The following is a 21203-nucleotide window of genomic DNA, read 5'->3' on the forward strand; positions in this document are numbered from 1 at the left end:
CACCCAATCCCACACACAGACACACACACACACACACACACATATAGACACATTCACACACAAAAGCCATGAAAGATGGTGCTGCCAAAGCCACTGAAGTGTCTAATTTCTGTATGTTTGGGGGCTGTCTAATTGTGCAAGGATAATTCTGATGTTATTGGTGATGTTATAGTGGGGAAATATATAGTGGAGACTATGTATAAGTACAAGGGTAGGTAGACAAGAAACGGGGGTAGATTGGTTTACAAGGTAAACGATGCTACTCTGTCTAACATGAGGTGTAAAGATGTGTTGTGTGTATGCGTTTCCCCTTTCATTTCAATGTGAACATGTGTAATGTTGTAAATGTAAATTATATGTTAAATGGAGCGTTTTTAAAAACGTGATACATACATTTGATATATATCTGATATACAGAACAAAATAACAACACATACACGTACAAAACATCGTTGTTAGGAACCAAACAAACAGATAATACTGAAGAGCCTTCCCTCTCATCATAATGCCATCCCAGGGGCAGAGCACCTCAGCAAGACAAACACCAAACGAAGCCAAAACCCAACACATTTCAATGCATTTTTAGTTAGTTAGTTAGTTAGTTAGTTAGTTAGTTAGTTAAATTCGGGCAGGATGAGGGGGAAGACTCTGTAGAGTGAGAGAAAATCCATAAGAAAAGAGCACAGCAGCACAAGGAGGGGCCATGCAGGGGGGGGAGGTGGAAGAGGAAGAGGAGGAAGAGGAGGAGGAGGGGGACGAGGGGTGGGCGGGGCCAGAAACCACATGCAGATCATTTAAACTCCAAGGCTGAAAAAGGGGGAGCAATTCAATGCCGGTGCCGGTGTGAGGCACCTTCTTGAACTGTTCAGGTACATGGTCTCTCGTTTAAAACAGAAAGCGCTGTCTCCCCGGCCGCCCCGTCTCCCACCTCCACCCCACACCCTGCTGTAGCTCACCACCACCCGCCGGGTTACTGAGGACAAAACTGGGTTTACCTTCTGGAAAGGCATCTTCTGGCACCACTCGTTGGGCCCCAAGTGGAACTCAAACACGGAGCCAGGAAACTGGTTCCTTCTCAGTCTCATTCAAATGTTGGGTCTCGGGGAACGTTAAGCTATGTTTTGGGTGGCATCGACTCAGGGATTCCAATTGAATGGCACACATATACTCTCAAATGTGGATATGGTCAATAACAAGCCATTGACTGATTTGAAACAATGGATTCAATTAAGGGACTTATTTGGGAAAAAATTGTTCAACCCGTAATAAATAAGGGCTGTTATATGGGGCATTCGATTAAATGACCATTGATTCTCAGCAGGGTTCAGCAGGGAATAAGCATACGGAAAGTTTGGAAAACGGCCATTTAGAGGTTTACAACTGGAATTTGTATACGTTCATTGCTGAGAACACAGAGTCTTTTCCTTGGATTTTCCAATGAAGATGTTGTTTCAGAATGTAAGCGCTCTATCACGGGATAGATTAGATGTTATGGTTAGTGTCACTACAAGAAGTTCCAATGTCCGTGCCGCCCGTCAACATTCCCAACCTCTAGAATGTGAGGGGCAACTATGTCTTTTTTTTTCGTAAGAAAGAAAAGTTAATAAACTAAAAAAAAAAGGGCAACTGAAACTTCCAATGCCATTGTCAGCCAAGCTCTTAGTAGGCTAATATCGTAAAAGCAAGTGATTCAAAAGCATCATGCAGCATAAGAAGTATGTTCACAAACTAGGCTTGGCAGTCTTCATGCATAAATAAAGAGGTATATTTGGTAGGGTCTCTCTCTAAACGCTATGCCATTTCTCATCTCATCGCTGACGTCTACGTGGGTTCCTCTCTTTAGGATTGGGAATGCATGTTGAATTTCACAGCTAACTACTGAAGCTCCTCAAATGTGTCACTTTTTTTGAGAGAAAACAAAAGCTGCTGTTAACGGCAACTTTGTTTTCAATCCAATCACAGAATCTGAATTCTTTAGCGTTTTCATAACTTTTATGACATTTCCATATCGTAACAAATGGGCTGAAATAGTCCTTGTGCTTTAGAGCCAACGCCATTCAGAATGACCTAACAATTTAGCCTTCAATCAGTCCATAGCGCTGCTCTGTTAGGCTAAAGTGCTAACTTATTTAAAAACCTGCGGTGAGTGCTTCTGAGCTTCTGCTAAAGAGGAACAAGGAAACCAAACTGGTTATCAGAGCACTGCTGGGAGAGGAGAGAGTGCACACACACTGAAGGGGCCCTGGAGTAGACTGCAAAGCCTATCAAAAATGTATTAGTACCATTTTTGATAATTTCGGAGGAAAAATAAATCAAAAAATGGTTTGTTTTCCAATTATTTTTTAGTAGCTTAAATTATATTAATAAGAATCATAATAGTGAGTAGAAAAAAATAAAGGGTGAGAGGATCAGCCTTAGTGTTTAAACTGAATCTCACCTGGTATGACAGAGATAGTTTTCAATGCTCGGAGAACTCTGAATGTTCTCAGCGCAGATACATTGCCCAGGTCCACAAACTCTGTTATATATCTGAAAATAGGGGAAGGATCACACAACAAAACACCAATGACAAAAACCACACACGCAAGAGCACGACACCACCGGACCAGGAAGAATGACACCACTCACAGAGCCTGTCCACTGAGGAAGGGGGGGGGGGGGGGGGGGGGGGAGAAGAAGAAGAGAGAGAGGAAAGGAAAGAGACGCACACCCAACAGCAACCCGGCCCCCCAAACACCCCCCCACCGTCCTGTCTTACCTGGAATAACAGAAATAGTTTTCAATGCCCTCAACACCCTGAACGTGCGCAGAGCTGAGACATTGCCTAGGTTTACAAACTCTGTTATATACCTGCGGGGTCAAAACCAAAGTTACAACAACTCGTTATTCACACGCAGGGCTAAAAAACAGAAAAGAGTAACGCTAATAAGCATACAGCGCATCATTTTTGGGCCTAAGATTGCATGTTAGCTCTCCATGTAAATAGGAAAAGAAACAGGATGAAATAAACAGATGTTAGTGGTAAAACTTTGCTGAGTCTGCTAACTTTCTTGATACTTTATGGTCAATACAATTAAATCCCTGCTTACAGCAGCTTTAACTAACAGGAGATACTGAGCTTGAAATTGGTTCTTGCGGTCTCGAACAGAGAGAGAGAGAGAGAGAGGAAGAAGGAGGAGAGAATAGGCAGGAATTAGAGAGAGATCAGGTACACTGGTCACTGGGCTGGGGGACATTATGTATCCCAAAGGGAGACCAGAGGGGTACCCGATTAATAGACAGAGAGAGAAAGAGAGATGTTTTACACCTAAATAGACAGAGAAGGATATAGAGCTCAATAGAGAAAAAGAAAGAAAAGGAGGAGAGACAGAAGGATAGATCCAAAGACAACACAAATAAAAAAGACAATAAAAGGAAAGAAATATATAAAGACAATAGAAGGAAAGAAAATATATAAAGACAATAAAGAAGGATGAAAGACACAAAAACAATATCAGGAAAGAAATATATAAAGACAATAGAAGGAAAGAAAAAATACAAAGAGAAAACCGAAAAATAGAAAGAAAGGAAGAAAGGAAGGAAAAAAATAATAAGCAAAGAAAGAAAAAATCGGAGAAAAAGGAAAGCAAATACAAAGGAAATAGGAAGAGTGAGAGGGCGAAAGAAAGAAAGACAATAGAAAGAAATAAAGACAAAGAGAAAGGAGAGAAATACTTACGCCATAGAAATGACCATGAAATCCAACCAGTTCCACGGGTCTCTGAGGAACGTGAAACCGTCTATACAGAATCCTCGCGCGCAGATTTTTACAAGGGACTCAAACGTATAAATTCCAGTGAATGTGTACCTGAAAGAGGAGAGCATAGACAGAATCAGACCGACGCCATGCCGGATAAAAGCTTCTTCCTTCCCTCATTAGTTGGCAGAAACTCCCAAAAAATGGGAGGTCAAACGCACTAGTCAGATAAAAGTGTGCATTAGCTCAATCTAATAATATCAATCTCATAATAACTTCTGGCAAATGCAAGGGTTCAACCCATCATGTCAAAGTGAGGAAGAAATAATCAGTGTGCGCTGCATAATGATAAATATATATAAAGTGTGTACTTACTCTACTTGTTTTGACCACTCGGGAGGGTCACTAAAGGTCATGAATATACAGTTGGTCAGAATAGTACACATAATGATCATGCTGAAAAGGGTGAGGAGGCAGTTAAGGGAAAAACACGGAAATGGCGATGACATTTACTCCATCACTGTCTATTCATACTGACACTCATCCCATACACTCCACCATTGCTTCTCCCTACAGCACCTATAGAGTACCATGTTGTGTTTACCAGTGGCTAGCTGATAGCATGTCATATTTGATGACGGAAACGCCCACTGGCAGCACTTAAAACACGTGGCTGTAGGCCGCGTCGAACGCCGCCACACGAAGGCCATTATTTAACCGGTTAAATATTTTAACAGTATATATATTAAGCGGAACTGTTTGCAGTTCTACTCTTAGTGCTGTGAAAACCATGGCACATTCTGACAGCCTTTTCGATGCAAAAGTGTCTACTTTGGGCAGGCGAAGGTCCTCTGAGGGGTCGGGGGGTTTTGCGGACAGTAGGGGTCCAGGGTCAGGATGCACTTCTGTTTAACATCTCATCCTGATACCAATAACAGCATAATGGCTACAGAGCTAAGAATGGAGGAGAGTTATAAAGAGGAGCTTCGCTGTGTAAACGCTTAAATGTCACGTTCTGCGTTGTGTCAATCAACGGGTCAACACTTCACGGGAGTACCTCCTCAGATCACTCCCCAGTGGTTCATTCATCTATCTCTTTTAGTGCATCTAATTGAAATCGTTCTCTGATTAAATGAACGGTTCCAGGCTTCTCTGTGCGTTGTCTTGTGACGCCAGAATCCAAACCAGACCCGTGTTTACCCGCTGTGCTCTTTGAGGAAGGCCGGGGTTTTAGCCTAGCATCATGGCTATATCAGTCACTGTGATCCAATCTGTTAAGTATGAATTAATTCACCACGCCTGAGCAATCTGCAATCGTGTCGATGGCGGCTTTCAGGCGACTGCCCTGACAGGAAACACTTCGCGTAACACGTTGCGTAAAACCCGTCAATATCCTATGTATTCAAACACGTATAAACATCAAACACGGCTGACTTTGAGTAGCTAGGACAGCAGCAGGGCCATATGATCATCTATAATCATAAATAATCTGCAGGGTTATCACTGGTAACAGCTGGTGAGTCGGTCTCGGTCAAAGAGGGCTTTTTGAAAAGGATATGAGTGTATCAAAATTTTAATAGACATTCGCCTAGCAAAATTTAAAGGACTTATGAAGTACAAGGCAGGGTTGGCACTAAACCGGAAGATGGTCTTCCCTCGGTTTAGCACTATAAACGTCTGGGGAGAAAAGAGCAGAGGAGGAAGGAGGGAGGAGGAGAAGAGGAGAGAGGAGAGAGAGGGTAGATCGTTAAATACAAGCACTGCTAGGTTTAATGTTACGTAACACTGTATCTTGTTTTTTAGACAATATATATATGCTAATAATATATGCCAATCATTTAAAACGACAAACAATTTATACGTTATAGTATATTATAACATAATATGTTGTTTTCTGTACTAAAGTTCAATAACATTCTTTGCATAAACGTTCGTAAAACACTGAAAAAGTGAATATAAACACTTATATATATTACACATTTTTAAACGCAGAAATTTGCAGAAGAACCGAAAGAAGTACAAAGAAATCGAAGAACAACGAACAAACACTCTTTTCCACGGTGAAGCAGCTACGAACCAATCTTGGACAATGTTTCATGTTTCCTTGTTAACCAATCACACATGTTTTTAGACACTTCATCGGGTGTGACTGGTGCATTTAAGATGGCCCCGTGAACATGTTTTGGAAGTTTGCTCTGTGCCTGCCCTCTATCTGCCTCTCATGTGTGGTGCTGGTTCTTCTGAGGGGGGGGGGGGGGGTGCTCCCCAAGATAGTCTAGCTGCATACCTCTTCCAGTAGAAAACCTCATCATTGTTTAAATAAAACATGGCCATCGGAATGAATGATTAATGATGCTCCCTGTGCATTTGCAAAAGTGATATAGCCTTGTGCTTTTAACAAGGCTCCCCTTCCTGGCCCCTGCATTAAGCTCCCGAGAACCCTTCCACCCAACAGTTAAAGCTGATAGCCCTGGACTCCAAACACAGAGAGAGAGAAGGGGGGGGGGGAGCAGAGAGAAAGAGGTAGAGAAAAAGGATGGGAAAAACCACATTGCTAAGAGCCATAAAGATAAACTAAATGACAAGGCGTGCCAACGAGGGAGAGAGAGCGAAAGAGGGAAAGAGCGTGCGAGAAGGAGAGAGCGAAAAATATGGTGGAGGAAGACCAAAAATGATGGACGCAGGCAGACGGAGTACATGAGAGGAAATGAAAGGGGGTTTTAATAACAGCAAGGAATGAATGAGGAGTGACTACAAAGGAGACAGGCAGAGGCAGAACACCTGCTGTAGCCTCATCTACAGATACAAACCAAACCACCAAATCCAGCCCAACCCAGTCAACGAAAGCATTCCTTGCAGGAGACACCGTCCAAATAAAACACGCCGCTTAGCAACCCTGACACACACTCAGATCACATGACCACCGCCCGCTTTGACGTTCATTTGAGTGAAACTCACGGCCCGCTCGCATTAGGCCGGTTGAGTAGCAATGGGTTAGTCATGCTCAGACGATCTGATAAAGCCCTGTCCTACTTGTCTATATTACGGGTCACGGGAGCAGGTCCCTAAGCTTGGCTGTCGTACCATGTGTGTTTGTGTGTGTGTGAGTATGTGCATGTGTGTGTGTGTGTGTGTGTGTGTGTGTGTGTGTGTGTGTGTGCATGTGTGTGTGTGTCCAAACACACGCTGTCACCAGCACTACAGCACCATGGCATGGCAGGGCTTGGAACCGCCCCAGTGGCCATATGGAGAAGCCAAGCATGCCAGGACATTTCGGTTGAATGAAGCTTCGGTTTGCGAGTGCTACATGCATATGTAACCACACCACCACCAAACCCACCACACACACACACACACCCACACACACACGCACAGACACACACACACACACACACACACACACACACACACACACACACAGACACACCGTGTGGCAATCCACCACATACATGGCCGGCAACACACAAACGCATGCACCGTGTGGCAAACTACAACATACATGCCCGGCAACACACACACGCAGCAATATTACAGAACGCTAGTAAGAATGCGATCTGTAATATGAACACACGGATACAAATGCTTTGTTTGTTTTCATCTCTTTCTGTCCTTGGCTCTTCCTTTCTCCGCCTCTAAGCGTCTCCAACACACATGCAGGAGAATGCCATGTATGTAGGAGTACTTCTCAGTAACGCATGACTAAACTGCTGCAAAGCTACTGAAAATTTCATAATCCACAGCTGAGCAGAGAGGAGAGGAGAGGAGAGGAGAGGACGGCAGGAATGAGAGAGAGAGAGAGGGAGAGAGAGGGCGAGAGAGAGAGAGAGAGGAGAGAGAGAGAGAGAGAGAGAGAGAGAGAGAGAGAGAGAGAGAGAGAGAGAGAGAGAGAGAGAGAGAGAGAGAGAGAGAGAATGAGAGAGAGAGAGAGAGAGAGAGAGAGAGAGAGAGAGAGAGAGGAGAGAGAGAGAGAGAGAGTTAGAAAGAGAGAGAGGCAGGCAGACATGCAGGATGGCAGCAGCTACAGAAGAGGCAGCAGACTGAAGAGAGAGAGGAGAGAGAGAGAGAGAGAGAGAGAGAGAGGAGAGAGAGAGAGAGAGAGAGAGAGAGAGAGAGAGAGAGAAGAGAGAGAGAGAGAGAGAGAGAGAGAGAGAGGAGAGAGAGAGAGAGGTTGAAGCAGGGAGCTGAGCGGGGCTGAGTGGGAGAGGGAGAGCGAGGGAGGAAGGGGGAGGGGGAGGGGATGGGCGGAAGAAGAAAGAATAGATCGAGAGAACGAAAGAGAGCGAAAGTCGAGCTCAAGATCCAGCCCTCAGCCAGAGGTTTCTGCATCCTCTGCATCCGTGCCCCCCCCCCCCCCCCCCCCCTCCCACCCCACACACACACACCACAACACCCCCCCACACCGTAGCGCGCTTCATGCACTTCCTTCCTCTATTCCTCCAGTGGCGCTATCTCCGCCCCGGCTTGTCCACTATTATCCCATTGATCAGCGTTGTGGAGCAGGTGCACACTGAGAGACATCTGTGAGATGTGGGCTTTGTCCGTGCTTGTGTATGTATAGTATAAAAGCCACCGACTAGCACCAGACGCAGAGGAGGAGCGGAGCAGCCTGGCAGACAACGCACGCTTGTCTACACAACAAAATGTAAATTATACATCCCTGCACACGCCTTTTCATTCTCCCCCGTCCACACCTCATAACTCTCTCTCTCTTTCTCTCTCCCTCCCCCCTCTCCCTCTATCTCTCTCTCCCTCTCTCTCTCTCTCTCTCTCTCCCTCCTTCTCTCTCTCCCTCCTTCTCTCTCTCCCTCCTGCTCTCTCTGTCCCTCCCCGTCTCCCCAGCAGGACCCACTGGGTGGGTTCAACAACGCCCTTCACCTGCCGATCCCATCATAGCCGAGCACAGCCACCCTGATCACCGCTGCGACCCAGCCCAGTCCCTCCCCTCCCCCTACCCCCGCCTGGGCTGAATAAGGGTGGAGGAAGGGTGGAGGAGGAGGGGGCGGATTTCTAATTTCGTCCCCAACAATATGGCCAGCCGTGTCCCTCAGTGCCTGGCACCCTCTCAGAGAGAAGAGGAGAAGAGCCAGCGCCTGATTCATCACCCAGAGCTGTCAGGAGGCACGGTGGCCCGGAGGAATGGAAGACTATCCAATACCGTCGCTCCCCCTCCTCACCCCTCTACACACGCACACACACAGACACCCTTCTGTTTCTCTCCCCTCCCCCCCCCCCCCCCCAAACCGGGAGGAAGCAAAAAGCTCAGACACCAGAGTCTAGGCGCGGCAGGCCTGGCATTCAGCGACAGAGATGTTAACGGGGAGGGGAGAGAGGGAGGGAGAGGGAGGGAGAGAAGGAGAGCGAGAGAGATAGAGAGAAAGAGACACAGATAAAGGGAAAGAGGAAAGACAGAGGGACAGACAAAAAAAAGAAAGCATGTGATAAAGAGACAGAGAGAGAAACAGAACGAGAGAGAAAAAGAGGGGGAGAGAATCACCCTCTTTCCATTCAAGGTCGCTACCTGGCCTGACGGCACGGTGGCAGCTCTTGAGGAGTCACCACTGCCACACACACACTCACACGCATGAACACGCAGTCGCACACACTAACACACACACACGGATGGATGCTAGCACATGAATATTAGCAGTAGTTCCAGGGCTGTAACTACAGCTTCGCCTGACGCAGGGGGCCGATTGGCTGGGTTGACTGTTGAAGAAGCAGGGGTCACAGACTGGGTGAGACAGCGGGTAAATAAACTGTATAAATAGACGTATACAAGGCAGGGAAACAAACAGCAGGCAAGAGCGTTTATTAGGAGGACGCAATGAAGGGTGTTGTCTGTGACAACACCAGCAATCCCCTTCCTCCCCGTGCGCTGCTCTGGTGGAGGGGTTACATAACGGCTTCACGTGCACGCTCTCAAGGCGAGAGGAGAACGTGTACATGGATGGAACAGATGCACTGAGCAGAAGATGTGTACACATATGCGTACACACACACACACACACACACACACACCCTCAGATGATCTTCACAGAGCTTGCCAAGGTGCCATTTTCTTGTGCTCTTTATTTACCGACTTAGTAGTCCATAAATAGGGGAGGGAGGGGGGAGGGGAGCTAATTTTATTTAAAGGTGGACATTTAAAAATGGAATCGATCCAAAATAGAGTCATATTACCAGATCGATAACACTGATGTTGTCAAACACTTACACTATCTTATCCTAGAAGTAAGAATACAAATAGCAGAATTAGCAAAACAACTGGCCACTATTTTGGCAGGAACATTGTTTTAAGTTAAATAATGTATGTGACGGGGTTTGTGACTTGTTTAAAATGTTCAAAAGTTCCAAATGGATAACCTGACTGCAAGCCTATCACAGCGTGGTCTGTCAGTCATGTGATCAAAGAAAACAGCTGGAGAATTAAAACCAACGATGGCCAACAGGGAGAACACAGGGTTTCGGTAAATTGTGGGGTTTGTGTCAGTTATGTTATGAGTAACTCAGAGAACAATAAGCAAAGGGGTTTTCAGGGGTTCAGAAATCCTCCTAACAGCTATGATGACAGCAGTCTCTATTCAATTTAGTCTTGATTGCTCATGCCTGTCCTTGGAATGCCTGCTACTTCACTTTGCTACTTGAATTTCTGGTCCACTTAAATACGATTAATGCAGATCGTAATTCAAATATCTTGAAATTTTATATCTTGAAACACTGAAAAGTGTATATTCGACTAGAAATGCCAAATATGAATTTCAAAAGAGAGCTGACCTTGTTTTCAAAGTATTATGTTTCAATGTTGAATGAATTCAATGGTGTTTACATTTCCATACATTAATATAATTGAAAACATTAAGGCGGTGACTTGCTTCCATAGTTAGTGTAGTCTTTCAGAAAAACAAGGAAACATCTCAGCGAATCAACCTAAATGGAGTGTTCTTCATCAGGAAAAATGCTAAGATCATACAATATTCATACGGCAACGCCGCAATGCTGTTGTCTGACCTCCTATTTGCAGAACATGCATGTCTTCTGTATTATATCCAACCCGTTCAGATCAACCCACCAGTGCTTTGACTTGATCCACCGTGTCGAGGTCATTGTGACAAAGCAGTAAGCCCGAGCTTCAGTCTGGACAAGCCCAGCGGGGAAGACAGCGCCCAGTCCTTAAAGACTACCACAGCAAACTCTCTCCACTGCCCTTTATCTTTCCCTGGCAAATTAAGTCCTGAACAATTAGAAAAAACCCTTCATGTGGAACCACCGTCTTTCAATGGTTACCAGCCATGACCTTTCCCCCAAAAGCCCAGGAGCCACAGAGACATGGAGCAACCTACGCAACAACATGGGTACAACCCAGCTCCCCATAGGCCCCTCAAGGAAGAAAACATAATGACGTTACACCACCTCAGCAAAGAATTCGATGAAACGACGCGCTCAGCCTACCTGCCGGATTTGCAACCGACTCAAGCCATGGTGTGATTATGATGATGATCTCGCCTTTGACGGCTTCGTTGTGCTTTGTACAATTCATTCACAAATCATGTTGATAATAATGTCATTACTAATTTATGAACCCCAATTGCAGAGAGAGAGAGAGAGAGAGAAATAGAGATCAATTGATAAGAATGAATGTACTCAGGAATATGTATTGGGATTCAAAAGGACGGGCGGCAGACTGCTTCACCATGAAAAACACTGTGCACTGCAAACCAAACACAGGGTGCCCAGCCGTGCGAGAGAGACAAAGGGGGAGGAAGGGCGACTCACTTTCTGAGTGGCCGCGTAGAAGGGGTCAAGGTCCTCCAGGGGTACCGCCACCAGCCCTTTGGGGATCTCCCCGTAGATGAAGGGCAGGCTCTTCCCGGCCTCCAGGTCGCTGTTGGGCTTGGGCTTGTTCTCGTCGTCATCGTCGCGGTAACTGCTGTCCTGCCGGGGAGGCTTCTTGTTCTTCGCATCCTTGAAGCGCAGCTCGAGGTTCGCCAGAGACTCCAAAGTGAACTCCTTGATGCTGTTAGGGCCTGGGGGTGCGAGAAGGGGTGCGGCCATGTTTTCATCCTGTAGCTACTTGGGTCCTTGGGGTCTGAACCATCCGCCGGGCGGCTGCTCTGGGGGAGGAGGAGGAGGAGGGAGAGAGAGGAGGATGATGAGAAGAGATAACACGTGCACTCATGTTGAACAGTAGAGCAGAGGCCAGCTGGAAGACCAGGATGCCTAAAGTGTGGTGAACCTTCATTTAAAGCTCGAATTAGAACCCTCCAGAGGGAAACTTCCCAAGGGATGAACAAAGTTCCTATCTAGAACAATATTAGATTTAAAAAACAACGTTTTGGGCTGAGAGTCTTTGGAAGGAGGGGGGGGGGGGGGTGTTATCCTCATAGTTACGAAACCCATGGTGACTTTGTGATTGTTTTTTACTACAGTCGTTGTGTATGAGCGTTATAACGAGCGACGTGCATGAAATCCCCCACCTAGGTAGCGCTGCACTATCAGTGTCAAAGAAGCGTCATCGTCTTTTGGACACCAACATCCAATTCAACCGCTGGCCAGACGGCGATCAGCACACACCATGACGTTAAGGGTCCAGGGGCCGGTTGCACCAACTGGGCGTAAGCCTGGTCGTAACTACGCCTGGTCGTAACTTGGCGTTCTAAGTCCAACCTAACCGTTACGCCGGTTGCACCAACTGGGCTTAGCGTTCTTTTCACTAAGACCAGGCGTAAATCCTACGCCTGGTCAGGGGCAGGTGTAGAGTTGAAACTCCAGGCTGTTTCTATAGCAATTACAGCCAATCCAATGCAGCTTTACCACCATCCTTGCAACGCTTCGCTAAACTGCATTTCAAAGCACAGCCGGCGATATGATCAGTGTTCACAGATCGACTGCCTGTCGGGAAGATATCGCTGGCCGATTAGACTGTTCTCAACTTATAATCAGTTGTGAATGTTGTTTTAACTATGTTTATATGTTTTATATAGGCCGACACATTAATCAAATCTCTCCTACAGAACCATTCCCGTCTAAATGCCTGCTCGTCGTAAACCAGGCATTACAAATACATATTTTAATTATATTCGTTTGCAGTGTTTTATTGTTAGGCATTAACACAATTGATGAATGACAATGAGTGAACGAATGAATTATTTATTTCGGTGTCCAACAGCATGTCAAGTAAAATAGTAAACAGCTGTTGTCACGAGGTATCCTAGCAACGCGGTGATATGCGCATACCATGGAACATTCACATGGCCGCGCATGGCTAAGACGGGGCGTAGTTAAGACCAGGCGTAAGTCCCGTTGGTGCAACCGGCGTTAGTTCCATTCTAACGCCAGGTCGTAACTAAGACCTACTTAGCAGTTACGACCAGTCTTAGTTACGCCCAGTTGGTGCAACCGGCCCCAGGAAGCTCAACCCTCTCTCCCTTAACCAGCGCGGCCTGGATGGCGCTCCACACATTCACACACACCGTCCCTTGGTCACGACCAAGGGACGGTGTGTGTGAATGTGTGGAGCGCCATCCAGGAAAATGACCGTGGCCTTATTTCAGTAACAGCGATATCATTGCATAGATTACAATGTTCAAGATCATATAATACACATTGCCAATTTAAAATATGAATAAAAAGGACGTTCACAACCCCTTTAATGTCAGATCCAAAATGGCCTCTGGACAGCAATATTTTGGGTCTGAGCAAGGATATAATATATGATGCAATAATACAATAAGTAAGAGTGATTTGCTTTTGTACATACATTAGTAAAAATGTAATATGCTTTATACATGTTACCATATTATAATTGTATTTTTATTACACTGTAACATTGTAAAAGTCCAAAGGACGGGCTTATTGAAGAGAGTTATAGATTAGAGTCTGTATTGTAATGGTTCAACAACACTTAGATCAGCCTCACGCTTAGCATGTTGAATTAAAGCTCTAACTAACCAACATTTTTGCGCACAGTGTCAGCGTCATAATGTCCTATTTTTTCAGTCTAGCCAACAGCAGTACGTTTGTTGTCCAGCAAAATATTCAAACAAGCCAAAGAGCCGTTATCCTCATTACGATTTGTTTACTCATCCTGATTCATCCAACAACACGTGTGCTTAGTGACAGCGATGAAGACGAAGAAACAGCGGCAGCTTTCTCGCGCCCTTTGAGCTGCCTTGCTGTGTCTTGACACAGACATTGTGGACGTGCATGAGGGAAACATGAATGATAGGTATTGACTCTGCTGAGCAATGCAACGGGGCGGCTCTGTGACTGGTTGTAATCATAATAAAATAGCGATAATCTACTCCAGCGTGCGTGTGAACAGGAGCAGTCGGTTTGTAATACTTGTTGTTCATTGGCCATAAGACAAGATAATAAAATAACACTGAATTGTTGCAGCCATGTCTTTAAAGGCTTTTCCTGATTATATCGCTCTTTCAATAATTGAAATAAGTCCTTCTGTATAAATACAGATTTTGTTGATATGACAACATCCACCACGGTTACAAAAGGCATGTCTGTTTAAAGGGCACTGGGAATGGGGATGCCTACTAAATGTCATACACAAGCTGAATACTTCATTCAGCTGTATTTTTAACAGTCTTCTGATACCATAGATGTTTAGGCTAGTAACAAAACCTAATGCTCTATAAGCCCAAATCGACTAAGGATTTCAATAAAACAGAATAAACAACCTAAACACCGACTTTGACATCTTGCAAAATCAGCCGTCCCCGGCTGATTCCTGCCTTTCCTGCCTTTCACATCCTGACAAATGTCTGTGTAACCTGGGAGGATATCCATCTCATAGATTCTCATGGATAAAATCGATAAGAGCCAAACGGATGCAATGAAAAGGCTAACCCAGGACACAGTCAAGCCTCCCATGTGAGGGTACCCGAGCGTCTGTTTATAACGTTCCAGAACGTTCCGGTCCTCGGAGCTGCGCTTCTTCTGCTGCTCACGGGCGCTGTCCGTTTCAGCACCACACCACAAACACTCGACCTAGTTCTGACTGAGATGACACCAAATAACCAATATTACATTCCCACTCACGTCGGCCTCAGACAGCACACAGCACACACACACACACACACACACACACACACACACACACACACACACACACACACACACACACACACACACACACACACACACACAGACACACACACACAAATACACAGAGACAGAGACACACCCACCCAGGCACGCACGCACGCACGCAAACACACACACACGCAAACACACAGAGACAGAGACACACCCACCCAGGCACGCACGCACGCACACAAACACACAAAAAAGCACGCACTCGATCGCACGCACGTACACAAAAACAAACACACACACTACCCACTAAGCAGCGTCTAATGAAAGAAACCATTTCACACAATCGCATTGCCTTGGTTTTTAGCAGGCCTAAATGGTCATGATAACACTCAGTGATCCGTGCTCCAGGATGAGCTTGTAGAGGCCTTTCGTTTGAGTTCCTAGCGTCGTGCAGGCCTAGGAGGCTCGACACGGTCCTTTCTCGCCGACAAGGCCAATACCCTTCACCGATAGGTGATGATGCCTATGCGATGCTCCTATTATAGCTTATCATATAACCGAGGGCTAGGCCTGCCTGTATCCATGCGGGCTTCACTATTTACATCGCCGCACATATTGTTCACTCGTTCTAATTCGCCATGGATGAACGGTGAATTGTTTTGCTATTTTCCCCGATAAGTACACCACGCTGAACCCCATTCTATTAATAGACATACAGCCTACACTGAACGGTGTTTCTGTCCAGCGACCAGCCCGGTGGAGCCCCACATGAAGCCGCAGCATTGCGCACATAAGAAGCCCCTTTACACCAAACTGGCCGAATTATCGCTTGCTGCAGTGGGTGGAATCTGTTGGACATGTCCTGCTGGGATTTTCTAACCTGAACGAATTTAAGTCAATGGTCTGATATTGCGATAGATCGTCAAGCCTGAATGAAATGCCATTCCGTGAGCACGTCGTTGAACGTCTTCTCCCTTCTATTCTTTACGTTTCATATAGCGTGGGGAGCCGTGCACCACACCCGGGGTCCGCGTCGACCACCCGATCAATACGCTGCTCCGTACGGGGAGAGATGGCATGAAACACGAATAATAACGTCTCTTATCCCGAAATAACAGCGATTAGGTAAAAAAAAAAAAGGTGACCGGAGACCGTGATCGACTGATACACCCATAAGAGCATTTAGGAACATGATATCGATGATGGAGGTATCGCCTACTCACACACCAGTCACATATTCCAAGCTGTATGGACATCATGTAAAAGATGAATTAAATTATTGATTGATGAACTGGCATTGTAAAGCTTAAGATTTCACCGTGAATGTTCGCCGCCGGCCCGCTTACCTTTTTGAATGAATCTGTCCATCCAGTTTACACACACCTCGGATTTGCTTTCCCCATATCTAATTCATGCCGTATAAACGATGATTAAATTGAGCTAAAGACATAAACAGAACACCATGTTCCAAAACGATCGGTATTTTTTTTACCTCCACACGCCAAAAAAAAATGCCCATGTATATTTGACACGCATGGAGTCTTATTCCCATTCACCTGGAAGATGAAGACCAGCTCTGCGACATTTATTTATGCAAGCATATTGATGCGACGGAAAAACATATTTCCTCACGGAAAATCGTCCTTGGGTAAAAGAAAAAGAAAATACTTACTTTGTCACCGTTACAGAGAATCCAGAAAGGCGTTGTTGGACTGCAGATGTGGAAAAGATTGGGGAGAAACTGCGGCTGTCGCCATATTGTTGCTGGTATCCGTCCCCTACATAATTGATGACTCTCAGCAAAATGTAAGGGAGCGTCGCCAAATGCGTTTCTTAGAATCACGAAGGGAGTGTCGCCAAGTGTGTTTCTTAAAATCACAGGTAATTTGAGCAATCGTGTTAGGAAAAGGTATTGTGCATCAGAATGCATCATGGGATGTTTTGTTGGTGAAAGGGACATTTTCAGAGGAGTCTTAAATCAACGTAAACCTAATAAAACCCTTGTTTTTCCATGTCCAGACTGAGAAACGCTGTGGAGGTTTTAAACTTAACAGTCTTCCTGTAACAACAAATAATTTCACTATTAATTACAGTGACCAAAAAACTTCAGATCGAATTCACGAAAAGTATAATAGCCTATTTAGTGGTCTACGTGTTCAAATGCATCATCATATACATTTGTTGATATGTCATATCCCACAAAATTTTGAATTTGAATCGAAATAAATAAATTAATGCCAATTTCCATCATCCATTTACTTGATTTCTACCTCATATGGAACACAGTTCTATAGGTCTATTTGCGGAGCAGTAACTTCAGGTATGTGCTGAGAAGGGCGGCACTGCACCTGCCAGGTCATTCTAGTTGTGGGAGTTGGTGGACTGAAACACACAGGAAGATACAAGGATTTGACTTAAATAGACACAACTTGCTTGAGATACATTTTAGGGTACATTTAGTAGTTTAAGTACTTTGAGGAGTCCAGTAGTGATGGGTTCATCAATGAGTCGGCCCGAAGAGCTAGCTCCTGGAGATGAACGATGGGAGCTGACTTGTCTATCTGAAGTGCTGAAAGAGACATGTTTAGTTTTTATATACATTATATAGCAGTTTTGAAAAGTCAGGGGCTTGATAGCTGGACGTTTTTCCAAAGGCCTGATTTAGATATATAAAATACATCAAACAACTGTTAGATGGGAATAACTTTAATCAGAGCAAGTGGCATGGGCCACGTTTACAATACTGTAGCCTTAGATCCAGTCGTGGATATAATATGAGGCTACTATCATCAGTCATCGATCCTGGCCCCCGACGTCGACAAAGCCATTCATATTTTCAAAGAGAACTTATTAGTGTTTGTACTCAACGTCTACACATATTTTAGAGGCAAAGATTGGCCTGTAAAATCAAATACATGCAAACAGGGAGCTTTATTTATCTTTTATGGATAAAAAGCACTGACTAGTTATAACTTTTACATTTCTCAATAGATTTAAATGAGTCGTTTTTATTGAAGGGTTTGTGAGTAAAAGTATGGTGAGTAAAACATTAATTTCATGTAAAATATATAAAATTGCATGAATATGAATAGAAAAACGACTCATTGAGATCTGATGAGAAAAATAAACGTAATACTAGCCAAATTTGTATCCCCCCAAAAAAAGCTCTCAGTTTACTTCAACTGTTTCCAGGCAGTCTTTGCCTCAAATATGGCGGCGGCGTTAACGTTTCGACGTTAACGTATCGTAGCAACATGCCGAAGCATTCAATGCGCGTCGTTCCAACCTCCCAACATGGTCAAAATGTTGGCTGGGTATACGGGGTATTTTTGGATTGAAGTAAAGTACGGTATTCCTTTATTTCGACCCAAACTTTGTTATTGTGCTGTTCTGTTGCCAAATTCCCATTAATGGTAATCTGGTCGGAACGTATTTATCCAACGATTGAGAAAAGAAAAAAAAAAGTAGACCTACGCAAATGGATTGTAGGGCATTTCTGAAGATCCTTTGTGTGATCATTATATTTGCTAAAGTTTCATCGCACGGTAGGCAATTAAATAGCTAACAATCTGATAACACGCAACTGTCCCACTTGAAAACAAATGGTATAATCGACGTTGGTATATCTTTAAATATTTGATATAGCAGGCTGTGGGAAGCGGAGCCTGGTTGCCCGGCCGGGTGGATCGCGCATCGTTGGGGGTCGGGAGGCCCCCATTGGGGCCTGGCCCTGGCTGGTGAGCATCCAGATCAAGGCGAGGCACCTCTGTGGGGGAACGATCCTCAACAGTCTCTGGGTGCTCACAGCAACTCACTGCTTCAGAAATTACCCGTAAGTAACGTCTGTTGACATTGTGGATCGACATTTCTAAGATGGTATTGTAGTTGACGGTATAAACACACCTTGCTCTATATAGATCTGACTATTTGCTCAATATACAATTCAACACATGTGCTGATTATACTAAAACATTATATAAGGAGATAGCCTAAACCCTGCCTTCTCCATTCTGTGTCTGCCTCTACAACTCAGTTATCTATCCCTATCTCCGTCCACACAGCTGGGGCTCACCTTCAAGGTGCAGTTGGTAGAATTTAAGGTCTTTTGGTGGAAGCAACTTGGCGGAAATGACTTTATAATTCATACATTTGTTTTTATTACTGTAATAAATTGGTTGAATTTGCTCTTTTTAAAAACTCATTGAGATTAAAAAAGTTCTAGGAAGAAGGAGGGACGTGTTATCCCAATGGTTATGACCCACACCAACTGTGATTTTGCATTTGATGCAGAGTGGAACGTCCACAAACTGGTTTGCAGACGGTGGCAAAAACATAGACATACTCTTGATTTCTTTAAATTATGATCTCATTTTAGTAACAATGACAAAATGGCATAGATTAGAATGAGGATATGTTCCACCAAAACACACTAACACACTAAATAGCTTAACACAATAACTAAATGGTTGCGATCTCCTAAATCTAATCTCTGTCTTAAGTAATTGGAAGGCGCATTCAACTCAAAACAGAAATTCAGTTTCACTCTCTCAGAGCTGACTGACTGTTCATGCCATGTCTAACAAACTATACTCTTACTATAGATCATAAACCATGCCTTCAGCGGCCTTAACCTGTGCCTATGCGCTTTTCTTTCTAGCACTGCCAGCCACAGATACTTCAAGGTGGTGGCCGGATTAGACGTGCTCTCCACGCCGGGAGAACACTCTCAGAGCCGGTCCGTGCACAGACTGAGAGTGCACGAGCGTTTCAGCGTGGCGACGTTCGACAACGACGTGGCCCTGGTGCGTCTGGCCTCTCCTTGGACCTTTGACGACTACGTGCAGCCCGTCTGCACCCCCAACAACCTGACCCACGAGCTGGGGCTCAACCTCAGCCTCTGCTTCGTCACGGGGTGGGGGAGCGTGTCGTATAATGGTGGGTGTGAGGATGGATGTAGGATCCAGGCCCACCTCACTGAGGCCAAAAAAGCAAAACTTGTAATGCACGTGCACAGTTTTCTGTAGGGCAGAACGGAGATTCTCTCTGTTTAGCCGAGACTCTCCTTAAAAGTTTCATGTTGGTTTTTAAATGGTTCTGATTGGAGTGGGCAGGATAATCTAGTGGTTAGGGTATTTTTTTTTCTAGAATAGTTTGAAACAGTGATATTGTGGCGGGTGTTGTCTGTGAAGGTGTGGGCGTGGACAGACTGCAAGAGGCGGAGGTGGAGATCATCCACACCTCAAGGTGTAACCAGGCGGATTGGTACAACGGTGTCATCTCAGACAACATGATCTGTGCCGGGTCAGAGGCAGGGGCTGTGGATACGTGTCAGGTGACCCCATCATCCGACCAATGAGAGCGGAAAACCTCGAATCAAAATCAATAACGTTGGTGGTCTTTTATGTATGGTGGTTGTTTCCAGGGGGACAGCGGTGGGCCTCTGCAGTGCTACAGTGAAGACGAGGACAGCTTCTACGTGGCCGGGGTGACCAGCTTCGGGGAGAAGTGTGGCCTGCCTCACCGACCAGGGGTGTACGCCCAGACCAGCAGGTTCAGCACCTGGCTGGAGAGAACCCAGGCAGACGCCTCTTCTGCGCCGCCACGTCGCCTAGCAACAGCTGCCTCCATCACACTCCTCGGCACGATTTTGATGCTAGTCTGAGGAGAAGGAAGATGTCACCTACAAACCACTTGGCTCCAACGTCTGAGCGTTTAATTAATATATATATATATATTAAAGGTTCTCAACCATAGCTGGATTAAATGTGATCATTTGTATCATCAAGTAACAGTGAGAGTGGGTTAACCATATGAAAATATATCCATACAGCATTTTGTTGTTTAGAAAGTTTATCGTTTTCAGAATGCTTCAGTGTTTTAGACATATACCGGTAGACATTATGTGAATGTTTTGAATGACTACACCAACAATTTCAAAATGTATACTACATGTGGCTTATTAACTTAACAAATGTTAAGTTATTTCCAAACAAATATTATTTGACATTAAGATTATGTTTAGACATGGTTATAACTTATAACCCGCCACAACGAATCTTGAATAACCGCTTTGGGATCAAAAAAAGTTTCCTTTAGTTATCAATGATAAACCTCCATTTGATTACATATTTAGTTCTTCACAGATTAATACTTTTAAAGACCCTTGTTTTATAAGGATACTTAATACCGATTTTACGATTCAATTTGATTTTCATCAATGCCATCAAACCTATCCTTATGTAAACCTAATTTTGAAGCCGAGCTGTGAAGTGAGATATGTTCTTCAGTCACATAACGACTGCGGAATATATTAGTCATATCCACCTCAATGGAGCTATAATAAAGCCTCAAGGTGAAGATAAAATGAAAAATAACTGATGTAATCACTGTGGAACCATAACTGTTTAAAAAACGCGCA

General features: G+C 44.7%; 2 protein-coding genes across 3 annotated transcripts in view; one reads left to right on the plus strand and one right to left on the minus strand.

Moving 5' to 3' along the window:
- Positions 1 to 16571, minus strand: part of scn8aa (sodium channel, voltage gated, type VIII, alpha subunit a) — a 49935-nt gene extending 33364 nt beyond the window's left edge. Inside the window, 6 exon segments of the mRNA XM_030360788.1 lie at positions 2438 to 2529; positions 3719 to 3847; positions 4112 to 4201; positions 5295 to 5413; positions 11510 to 11847; positions 16458 to 16571. Coding sequence (XP_030216648.1) covers positions 2438 to 2529; positions 3719 to 3847; positions 4112 to 4201; positions 5295 to 5413; positions 11510 to 11788 — 709 coding nt within the window. The 5' untranslated portion in view covers positions 11789 to 11847; positions 16458 to 16571.
- Positions 16572 to 18061: 1490 nt separating this feature from the next.
- LOC115536564 (transmembrane protease serine 12) lies at positions 18062 to 20549 on the plus strand. 2 transcript variants are annotated; one of them, XM_030348234.1, is made up of 5 exons: positions 18062 to 18330; positions 18431 to 18617; positions 19443 to 19720; positions 19975 to 20117; positions 20208 to 20549. In XM_030348234.1, exons 1-5 carry the CDS (start codon positions 18264 to 18266, stop codon positions 20445 to 20447), a joined length of 915 nt encoding a protein of 304 aa, XP_030204094.1. In that variant the 5' UTR covers positions 18062 to 18263; the 3' UTR covers positions 20448 to 20549. The 2 variants fall into 2 exon arrangements, with proteins under 2 accessions (XP_030204094.1, XP_030204103.1); XM_030348243.1 differs by having other exon boundaries at positions 18434 to 18617.
- The last annotated feature ends 654 nt before the right edge of the window (positions 20550 to 21203 follow it).

This window comes from Gadus morhua, chromosome 1 (assembly GCF_902167405.1).
Source record: "Gadus morhua chromosome 1, gadMor3.0, whole genome shotgun sequence".
NCBI lineage: Eukaryota > Metazoa > Chordata > Actinopteri > Gadiformes > Gadidae > Gadus > Gadus morhua.